At 41.2% G+C, this 11570-nt stretch overlaps 1 protein-coding gene across 1 annotated transcript; it reads right to left on the minus strand.

Moving 5' to 3' along the window:
- Positions 1-92: 92 nt before the first annotated feature.
- On the minus strand, positions 93-3015 carry LOC111229049 (G-protein coupled receptor 35-like). The gene is made up of 2 exons (XM_022755208.1): positions 2960-3015; positions 93-1871 (listed from the first exon to the last, which is right to left on the minus strand). The coding sequence occupies exons 1-2, from the start codon at positions 2981-2983 to the stop codon at positions 1008-1010; spliced, it is 888 nt and encodes a 295-aa protein (XP_022610929.1). The 5' UTR covers positions 2984-3015; the 3' UTR covers positions 93-1007.
- Positions 3016-11570: the final 8555 nt, after the last annotated feature.

Here is an 11570-nt window from a genome sequence, read left to right on the forward strand (position 1 = left end):
ATTATGCACATGCCCACGCATACACACACATTTACAAATGCAACTCTGCTGCCTCACAGCAGTCTGGAGTGATGTGTATATCATTACTGCAGTTTATTTTCTTTCAATGAAAAATATTTTTCATCAGATTGGCAGGTTGAAGCATCATAACAGGCAGCTGCAGAGCGGAGAGGAAGCGGAAAATCTTTCAAGCATTTACTTTTCCCGCCACAAGAGGGAGCTGGACACTGGCCTTCATTCATCTGGCCTCAGTGAGGGAATGAAAAGCAGGAGCTCCCATGGGTGCCTGTACATTGACTGGACATTGTCTGTCTGTGCACACAGACTGTTGTTTTGTCGAGAAATCTGGACATGAGAATACCCCTTGTTTTCTGCTTCGACATAACACAACATAACACAGAGAGCAATAAGGTCAGTAAAAGGCTGAGTGAGTTAGATAACAGGTATTTATAGCCCAAACACACAGACACATATACTCATGCATGTCCCTAAAGCAGCTGAGGAGTTTAAAAGGCAGTTTGATGATCTAGGCCAAGCCGGGTGTACATGTTTACATTCTGTAAATACTGACACGATTTAGAATACTTTAAAAAATAATTACCTTCATTCACAAATCAACAGTACAGGTAAGTCAGTCATGTGGATCCAGTTAAATAGTTCATTTTTTCATTAGCATTACAAATAGCCTATATTTTCTAAGGATCAATCATAAAATATTGATCAAAAATGTCATCGCAATCAATAAATCAACCTTTTTCTGTTGCGCTTCCATAAAATTAAGGATCTCACAAAAGAATGATTGAAAATTAAAAAGATTGAAAAGCAGTGATCAAGATAGCCTGAATTTTAGACCATAGAATATATGAGCCTCCAAAAACACTGGGGACTACAACTCCCATAATTCAACTCAATTCTTTTTTGAACAACACGTCTCTGATTTGTGACTCAGATTTATATTAAAAAGTTTCAAGCCCAAACCGAGATTACCTTGATGACCTCATCAGGGTTCATTTTTGAACTTGATAAAACCCTTTCAATAAGAAATAGTAGCTGATTGAATCAAAGCAGCAGTTTGTAGCAGCAATCCACTCAGACACCAGTAAATACAGATGTGCTGGTGTGAATTTCTCACGCCAGTTTGAGGGTGGACTGGGAAGGTTGACAAGAAAGGCGATATGGATTGGTGTGTAGCAGACGATGAACACAATCATGTTTGCCGTTACTATGCCAACTATGCTTTTCTTTTCTTCTGATTGGCCTTCCACTTTTGACAGAATATAGATGATCTGACTGGAGCAAAACACAATGATCACCAGTGGAATGAGGAAGCCTGGGACAACCAGAATCACAATGGTGTCTAGTCCAAGTGGATCATCTTTACACCTTTCATAGCATGTCCAGAGACTTTTAGGGTTGTTCTCATATTGGAATACAGCACCTATTGTCCCCAGAACTCCCCAAAGAACCAAACACACAACCAAAGCTGCCTTCTTCTTCTTCCTCCAGGTTCTGGTCTGCAGAGGGAACCTTATAACCAGGTAGCGCTGGACACTGATGGCGGTCGTGGTCATGATGCTGGCATACATGTTGATGAAATGTACAATAATGAGGAAAGTACACAGTTTAGTCTTAGACAGGCAGAAAAAGGCATCGTAAATCCTAAAGGGAAGGAAGAGGATGAGGGCAGAATCAGCTATGGCCAGGTTGAACATGTAGATGTGGGTGTCTGTCCAGGAATCTCGTTTCGCAATGAAGGCACGCAAAGCTGCAGCATTGACAAGGAAACCCAGAAGAAACAACGGACTGTAGGCCACACCTTGAAGGATTTCCACATAGCAAGTAGAGTTGGTGGTGTTGACGCACATATTTATCTGTAAGAAGTGGCCATGTGAGTGAAAAATGTTAGTTCAGACAAATGTATTGTTATTGAGTTTTAACTCCAAACAACTGAGCATAAAAACCACACACAAAGATCTTATTGTTATAAAATGATAAAGCTGGAGGATCTTACTTTACTAAAAGATAGGTTCATATTTCTCTGTGTTAAAACAGGACTCACATGCCCATGTGTGAATTGAAACAGTTTCTGTTTGGTGTAATCACTCCTCCTGTTAAAAGACTACTCCACACACACATGCAGCATTTTTTTTATTCCCCACAATGTCAGTTGACTGCTGGCATTACTGCTGGTTATTCAATTTTGGTGTGTGAGTAACATCACCAAACCCAGCCACTGCAGCTCAGCATGCTGTGTCTGGAGAGAATTTGGTTCTAACATAAACTGTAACTTCAGGAGATACCCACTTCATTTTACTAAATTAGACGGATGAGGCCTTATGCAAGCTTTAAACTAAAGTTCTGAATGTATTTTTACACACAAGGAAAACGGTGGAGTTGAAATTGCTGTTAGGCAGTGATTTCCTCGTGGATCAATGGTTACAACAACCAAGAACTTGGCTTGTGAATGTTGTTTAAAAAGACTGATTTGAAAATGTCCTCCTTTTCATTTTATATGACATGTTCAAAGTTCAGTGTAGTCCTATAATTTTATTACTACATGCAAAACTGCATTATAATTTCAAAGCAGAACCTGTCGTAGTGTTATACAGTCATTATGCAAGAACTAATAACTTCCTTTTACCAGAATGAATTCCTAAGAAAACTCGTTTCTGTTTCTTGTCTTGTCGGTAAATAATTTTAAAGACTCCCATTTTGAGTCATCGTTTCAACACATTGCAAGTATTTCAATCTCTGTCTTTATGTTCCAAAGGGGGGTTTTGTACAGCCGGATGACAAAACACAGATAGAAGACGGACATAAAAAAAAAACAGAAAAAGTAACAACGCAACAGTCTGAGTTCCTGATGACATACTACATGTGTATACAGTAAAAATTAGTGGAAGGCAGAAGAGTACTTATGTTGCTAGTCAAAAAGTAACCAATAAAAACCAGAACTTACCAAATGAGATGTACTCCTGTGCATAAAACTTTCTGAACAATGACAGCTGTACAACATGTCTGTCATTTACATACAGAGATCTGTGTCAGCTGCATCATTTCCTTTCTTCTGTGGCTTTGTCACTTTCCGTGGCTAAAATTCTAACTTTCTGTTCCAATTAAGTGGCTCAATAGTATCTGTAAAGTACCAGCTAATAAAAGATAATGGAACAGTTAACATAGCAATTTTCCACATTCATATGATGGAAATTATTATATGAATGTAGCCTACATATGTGGATAATATGATACTGATGCAAATTGTTGTGAACGGAAGTTTTGTCTTTGCAGTGCTTAGCCAGTATTATGGATAAAAGTAGCTTTTTTCATTTTGCACTATGTCGTTTCCTGTTTGCCATTTTTAATTACTACGGTTGTACTTTTGAATCAAATAATTTTTCACCCAAGTGAACATTTCCACCAACAGAGTGAAAGAGGAAGAAAAACAAGGTCACATTTCAAGTGAGGTGAAAATGCAGTCAAAAGTCAAGAGCTGCACCGACAATACCAGACTGGAAAAGGAAATTACAAAATAAATCTTGTCTTGTTGTACAAAAGGAATGATTGTGAACACAAACTCTCCACTCTGTGACATCTCATAAAGAGAAATGGGTCAGTGTTTAGTTCTGTTGGCTGAAAAGAGGGGATCAAATCTTAGCAAAAAACCAACATGAAGGTAAAGGGTTTGCATGGAAAATGTGTGTCAGTGTGTCAGCAGTGACTGGGAAAATGTTTGTCTCACACAATATTTTCCATTGTCATACATCAACTGATGAGCAAAAGAAAAAAAAAAGAGACTCTAATTTCTCATGAGCTTGTCAGCAACTGACATTCACAGGAGAGCAGCCACAGGCCCCTGGATTAAACCGCTGTTTATGAAAGATCCTTTGTAAATAAGTTCCTGGATTCAATAAGACACAGATAATTGAAACAGATCATGAAGTCATCAAGACACATCTGCAGGCCCGTCTCTGCCTTCATACAGCTCTGGCCAACCTGCTCCACATTTGTGAGTTATTTTGTCAACATGTCCTCATCAAAGTGTTTCTATCCAATTGGACAGACGGTGGGGTGTGCACTGGGGAGGGGGTGTGTGTGTGGGGATGGGGGGTCTTGGACACAGGCTGGTCTGGCCGCCACCACATACACAAGCCAGACGCTGCACAATGACATCTCGCTTAATGGGCACTTAATTAGAAATGGAGCCACACGGTGACCTGGCGCGGCACTGTTTGTGTGCATTTGACTGATGTTTCTTTGTGTGTGTGCATGTATTCCCTTTGTTGTTATGTTTCGCTTTGTCTTTGCTCACAGTAACTATGCTCTTGTTTGTATTCTGGGGTCTGATTCACTTGTTTGTTCCCTTGTTGTGACAGAGGGTGTGCATTCATTGGGGTGACTAAGCTTCTGAGTGCTTCATGACACAAACCCTGCATGTTGACTGAGCAGAAAGCCAATGTCAGAATCGGTCCATTGCAGTGTTTCATTTGTGTCGTATTCATTTAATGGGGTTTTGTGATTGACAACATCTGAGTGAGTCAGAAGCAGAGGACTATTACTGTCGGAATAAAGAAAACAAACAAGCAAAACAAAAAATGATCATGAAACACTTGAACCGCTTGAACCGTGACCAGATTTTGACAAGATTGCACAGATGTATCACTGCCTGCATCATAATCTTTTATACAGTGTTGGTCCTACACTATACTGAAGTGCTGACAATAATGAGCAAATGTTTAGCATGCAGGCCTTCAACTTGCGGAGGTGAGGTCATGGTTGCAAAAAAAAAAGAGTAGCCGAGTAAATGTAAAAGTATTACTGATTCTGGCTCCTGGCAACATTGCGTACAATGGTTGTCTCTGTGTCACTGGACTTAAATGTTGAAGACAGAGGAATAGCTTTGAGAGTAAAGGGACGACTGGTTTGGTGAGGGAGGACATTCACATTACAGGTTTAGAGCTTGATGATGGTTCAAACTGGAATAAAAGAGTCAAATTACAAAGCATCACATGCTGTAGAACCAAAACCAGCTCTGGATTTTGTTAATTACTGTTGACTCTAATGACAAAAGAAACTTTCGGTCAAGGGGTTGCCGAAGTGAACAAAGTGCTACGATGAGAAAGATTTCAGGCTCACTGTCCTCTGAAGATGAAGACTTCAGGATCAAAATGCAGGTCTGAAAGTTCATCCAGCAAGTGAAGGAAAGGATTGACGGAAAGACACTTAGACTGAACAACTGAGGGTTTTTAAAGAAAAAAAAGAGAGACAGAGACAGAGAGAGAGAGAGTGGATGGAAATCTGAAAACCTGAGCTGGAAAATGTTTTGGACGGACTAAACGGAACAGTTGAGAATACATAACAAAAACAGATGACAGAGCAGAAAGGTTTGGAGTATGAAGTTGCCCTTTAACTTGTTGCTTTATGTAGTTAAACCTATTTTTAGTTGATGCAGTTTGGTTTCAGGAAAGTTTTGGCATGCCCTTTCAAGACAAAAGAGTCAGCTTTCTCCATTAGCCTGTGGCCTCTGAACTGTAATGTGGACTATGTGAAGCCAGAGGGGGAAACAATCATCCTGTTAGACAAAAGACTGCAGGTTAGGAGTATAGCTGCCTGGTTCTGGGAGTGCGGCGGTTTGTAAATGACGTGTAATTAATGCATTAATGTACGTTCACATGTTAATTCTAAGACATTTTACACTGCAGTGACCTTCACAATTAAGATTTCTACAACGAGCACTCTTGAAAAGCATCGGATTAGATCCTGTTTATTAGTAATTACAGCTTGTATGTTCGCAGTTATTGCATTTTTTTTTAGAGATGTTCTGATTTTATTAAAAGCTGCTTTATGCTTGAAAGATATTATTCTCTGAAAGTAAAGGCATAAATCTAATATTGCACAGGATATGAAGGGGTTCAATATTTCGGATGCAGTCTGTTGTTATCATTAATTTGTTTTAAATCCCTTTAGGCTTATCCTGTTTTCACAGAGATATTTCCCAGATCTACCCAGATCTGGTATATCATTGTGGATATATTTGTCTGCTAGTCTCCGTCGATCTCATTTTTCTTGACTCACGTCTGCCTGTCTGTTGGTCTGCCCCCCACCCCCCTCTGCCTGTCTCTCTAACCGCTTGGCTATCTCTTTTTCCTGCCTCCCTGCATTCATTCCTGTCTGTCTGGTACTGTTTGAAAGTGCCCTTTACACGTCAGTAGTGAGGCGGGGTGGTTGGAGGATGAGGGAGGAGGGGGTGGGGGGGGTTTCCATCCCTCTAACTAGGTCAGTGAAGACACACCCCTCTCTCCCCTTGCTGTGCCCCTGCTCCCCCCCCCACCCCACCCCTCCTGTCTCCTTTCTCTCCCTTCTTCCTCTGCTCCCTGCTGTGACGCAATGCAGACTTTCTGCACAGGCCTCCTGTTTTCCCCTTTATTACCCCCTGAATCCAAAAAACACAGCGCAGTCTTCCACTCCATTAATGACAGTGACACATCCTCCAAATCAGCATAAAGCAAACACGCATCCGCCGAACAAAGACAACTTGCACTTTTGTAAATGCCAGTCAAATGAGATGAATCAGTGGCACCATATGGAGCCGCTAATCAGCCAGAGCTCCAATGATTTGGTCCAGCTTCTTGTTGTGATGATGGATTACATAATGCTGTTGGCATTGCATAATGTTTGCGGGGTTTGTCAATCTGTGATCAGGCACTTCCACATTTGGAGGGGCAGTCAGGTGCAGCCATTCAAAAGTGTGTCATTTGCTCATTTGCTTTGGCATCTCACTTTTATAGAAACTCCTCCAGTGAGCTGATAATGTGTGTGTGTGTGTGTATATATATGTGTGTGTGTGTGTCACAGATGATAAAGACCAGTCACTGCATTCATCTGCAGTTTTCAAACCCCGTCAAATACTTAACTTGTGACACGTCATGTGTCTGTGTACCCGTTTGACAATATAGACAGAAAATCAGGAAATATGCACACTAAAGAGCAAACTCCAAGTATTACATAAGCCCAGCATGTTATACTACAATCCCAACACTGGATGTCCCTGTTTCTGTGGGCTGTGCTGCGATGAGTCATCTAGGCGGTTACAGACTAACTGAATTCTGAATTACCATGTCTCACCCATGCTTGATCCTCAAATGCAAATTGTTTATTTTGGTAAGGCCAAAAATCTGGGAGGTAAAGGAGATTAACATGTTCAGAAATTAAACTAGAGCTGTACAGCGAGAGAGAAATGTGCAAGTGATTTTCAGCTGATGTATGGATGATTAGGATAGGATCATTCTGCCAATACATTCTCCTCTTATTAGATCATTTGAGTTAGTTTGAGGATTGAACACAAAAGAAAAATTTGCTCTGGTGTTGCAGGGGAAATTAAAGAGAATGGAGGATCTGAGGGAATATGGGAGGATAAAAGAAAATGGGAGGATGAAAGAAGAGTGAGATAAGGAGAGTAAGGGTGTCCAGCAGCACCCCGCGGATGGCACACAACAAATATAAGTCATCAGGCCAAAGATGGAGGAAGCAAGACATGCAAGGCAGAAGTGAGAATAGTCACTGTAGAGGAAAATGTGCAGGATACTGGAATAACTTTTTACGCCTCGCCGTGTTCGCTGGCCTTATTTACTGTTAATAGAACAATCACAGTGTTCTCAGCGTCCATGTGTGATTGCATGTGTGTGTGTGTGTGTGTGTGTGTGTGTGTGTGTAGCACATGTATCCCAGTGTGTGTGATTGTGTGTGCATTCACGCTCCCTTGGGTGTAACTGGGTCAGGTTCACATGGCAAAGCACGTTGATTCACACCGGAGATAAACACAGCCCAGTTGCCATAGCAACCTCCTTTTACTCTTACCACATCTTTGCATGGCATATATTTGTATTTGCATCAGATTTCTGTGTTAATGTTGACACAGACAAAACCTGCACAGTTTTTTTACATGCAGAGGCAAATGTATTTTAATGCCCCGCTCATTTATGATTATGGACAGGTTCATACTTTCAATCACGACTGTCTTTTGTTCTGAAATTTTATTATTACCTGAATTAAAGGCTCACTACTATGACTGTGTCAACACCGGAGCCCTCCCTGTATTCATGCGTTTGTGGGTGTGGACGCTGAACCTGCTTTGCGAGGAACAAAGGAGGAGAAATGTGGAAGGGTGGGGGAAAAGGAAAGAGAGACAGTGAGTGACACAGAGAGAGACTCACCGCTGATTGTGTTTGTCAAGACAAGACTGAACATACTGTACAAATTTAAACAGAGGTGTAACTCTGTGCGTGTTTGTGTGTCAGCATGTCTCTTACATACTCAAACAGCCATGAGGAACATTTCCATGAAGACTTGCAGCCTGAATTTAGCAACATGTAGGAAGGATATGTCCAGTTTAGTGGACACACTACAGTATGTGTGGTGGATGTTTAGAGAAGTGGGATTGTGTTTAGCGGGTTGTAAGTTTGATTCATGTTATGATCAGTACAGGGGAAATAGCGAAAAACTAATCTGCTGCTGTTCCGCACTTACTGTTGAGTGGCCTTGAACAGACACTAAATGTTCAGGTGTGTTAATACTAAAATGCTGAGCTTCTACTGTGTAAATATGCTGAATACACTTTACAAATAAGTGATACAGTCTGTAAACGTTTCTTATGCAGCCAGATGCTGTGCAGTTAGTCTGGCTTTGTCTAGTTAGAGTGAAACTTTAAGGACCCTGAACACTTGCTTTCAAATGTCAAGTATTTCTATTTAACGTTAAACATTCATGGCTAAGTAAGCTAATAAATAATATGTTTTAAAAATAGAAATAGGTAAGCTTTGGGTATTATTTATGGAGAATTCAACACTCAAAAACTCAGATAATCTGAGTTTATGTCTGTATAGGTGTGTTTGTGTTTTTTTTTTTCTTTCACATTTAATTGATGGTGACCACACCACAACACCACAACACACCCACCGCCATTAGTTCCTGACTGATGTTGTTAAATCCTGATTGGTGCACGGAGGTCCATGACATCACTTATCACTGAGTCCAGCGCACTTCAAACCAGTGAGAAGAGCAACAAGAGAAAAGGAAATAAAGAAATCTCTCGTGTAAAACAACCAAAACTGTTCTTAATTTGTCAGAATATTTATTTGTAATATGTTAAGGGCTTTTTATGCCCAAAGAATTCTCATTTCATAACCATGCAGTGGTCTTACATGAAAAATGATCATCATGATGAAATGATGAAATGAAAATTATTTGCATGTATAATCAGTGGTCAGGTTTTCACTCTCTTTCTCCATCTTCTACATTCAAGTTTTGCTTGAAATGTTCCACATTCAGCGCAGGCTGTGAGGGGGTCTAAAACACGTGTTGAATGTTCAAATGTGTGATAAATTGCACCAGAGCTTCACAATAGCTCATTTTCAGCTGTGTAATGGAGTGTAAACCAGGCCAAGGACACTACAAGAATATATGTTTGAGCTCTTCCTGTAAGGCATGTGATCTGAGGGAGTGCATATGCTGACTGAGATAAATCTGTACCTAATGACCTTTGACTGAACGCATATATAATTTATTCTGCAGAATTATCAAACTCAAGAGTTGTAGAGTGTATGAAAAACTAAACTGATAAGGCGAAACTGAGAGTGAAGAAGAAACAGATGTGCTAGAGTGGAGAGAGGCAACAGGAGCTGGAAAGATAAAAAAAAAAAAAAAAAAAAGGATGGGCAGTGAGATGTAGAGAATATGGAGACAGGATGTGGATGTAAAGTGGAGATGAGAGGAGGAGGATGAGTAGATCGTGACAGGAACGAGCAGTGCTTGTACTCTATCTGACACACTGACCCAGTGACGCAGCAAAGCTCACAGCTCCAGATTATAGAGCCATGGCTGCAGGGAGGGGGGCAAGAGGGATTAATGGTGCCTCCAGAGAGGAGAAAACAGGGAGATTAAGTGAATGAGGGAAGAGGGAGTTGGGGATTACAGCTCTGTGGATGGCAGGAGCCTGAAATAATCTCAGCAAACTGAGTGGTACAGTCCAATACATGTGTACGTGTGTGTTCGTGCTTCTGCCTTTGTGATGTACAAATGATGATGTACAAATTAGTACAATTTAGGAAATGAAAGCACATGAGGTGGCGAACGTTATCTGTGATGAATGTGCTTTAAATCACTATGTTCACATAGAAATGTGTGCAAACGTTTTACAGTATGCCATGTGAGAAGCTGGACTGGAATGTAAGGAGCTGATGCTGCTAAAGCAGAGAGATTGGCCATGGGGCCCCACTGAAACCATGTGCGGCCAATCAGTTACAGTTGGTCCCTCATCCCTACAAAGACTCTTTGATGTGAGCGAGGCCTTTAAATTCAACCCTGGGGAGTCACAAGGCTACACCGGCTTTGATCTGAGTCAGGAGAAACCGTATGCCATCTCTAACAACAAGACGTTCTGCACAACAGCAAAATGCCTGTTGGTCTGACATTCAAAGAGTCAGTGACATGCAAGGATTGTTGAATGGGAAAATCTGAAAATCATTGCACTATACTTAAAACTGATATACTGTAGGTGATTGGTTCTATACTTAGATGATGCTGATGGGTCTTAAATCTTATCCTCCAGGGCTGCCCTTCAGAAAGAACTATTATAACTCAGAGAGCCTAAAATAATCCCAGGGGGTGTGACCAGGGAAGATATCATAATGCTTCTCTGCAGAGACATCATTTGTGTCCATCACTGCCTCCACAGACCCATCAGGTGTCTGTGTTGCTTTGGCAACCTTTTTCTATACTTGAGAGGAGTCAAAGCAAAGTGGACATGGGTTATTTCACCTCCGTCTGTGTGCTACAGCTCTGCTTGTTGTCACAGATCCTATGATGTAAATATCCTGTCCATTTATGTATCATTTCTGCCGGCCTCCCCCATCTGCTCCCTCATCCTGTTATGCTGCTGCTGGCGGTCTTCCAAAAAATCCTCCAGCTTCTCTGCGCTCTCCTTCTTCTTTGCCTTTTCTTTCACCTCTTACTTGATCACCGGGCAACAAAATGTCTGCCATATACGAAGCCATGCTGAAGACCTCCTCCTCCCACTACCTCTCTCTCCCTCTCTCTCTCTCTCTCCTTCCACTGCTGCCTAACCGAGTTGCACAGCGGTTACATAAGAGCTAAGGTCAAAGTGTCACTGCCGTTGTCAAGGGAGACATAGAACAGAGGGGCTTTAGAGGAGATGTGCACGGGGAGAGAGAGAGAGAGAGGGGGAAAAACAGCAGACACAAACGGCTGAGAACAAAAAAATGTGCAGGAAAGGCCAGAAAAAAATAAGGATTTAAACGTGTATGAATAAAAACATCAAACTGTTAGGATATGGTTCATTTTGGCTGAGATAAAGCAGACAAGGAAGCATATAAATTAAAAAAAGATAAGCGATTACGTATGAAAAACAAGGAAGAGGCAGAGGAAAAGGGCTTGGAGAGGAAAAAACAAAGGAATGTGTGCGCCTGTGTGTTTCTGTATGGGTGAATGTGTGTGTGTGTGTGTGTGTGTGTGTGAGAAACAGAAAAAGAATCTGTGACTGTAGGTGCTCTGTGCTC

The sequence above is a fragment of the Seriola dumerili genome, unplaced genomic scaffold, assembly GCF_002260705.1.
Source record: "Seriola dumerili isolate Sdu_G_001 unplaced genomic scaffold, Sdu_1.0 BDQW01000226.1, whole genome shotgun sequence".
NCBI classification, from domain to species: Eukaryota; Metazoa; Chordata; class Actinopteri; order Carangiformes; family Carangidae; genus Seriola; species Seriola dumerili.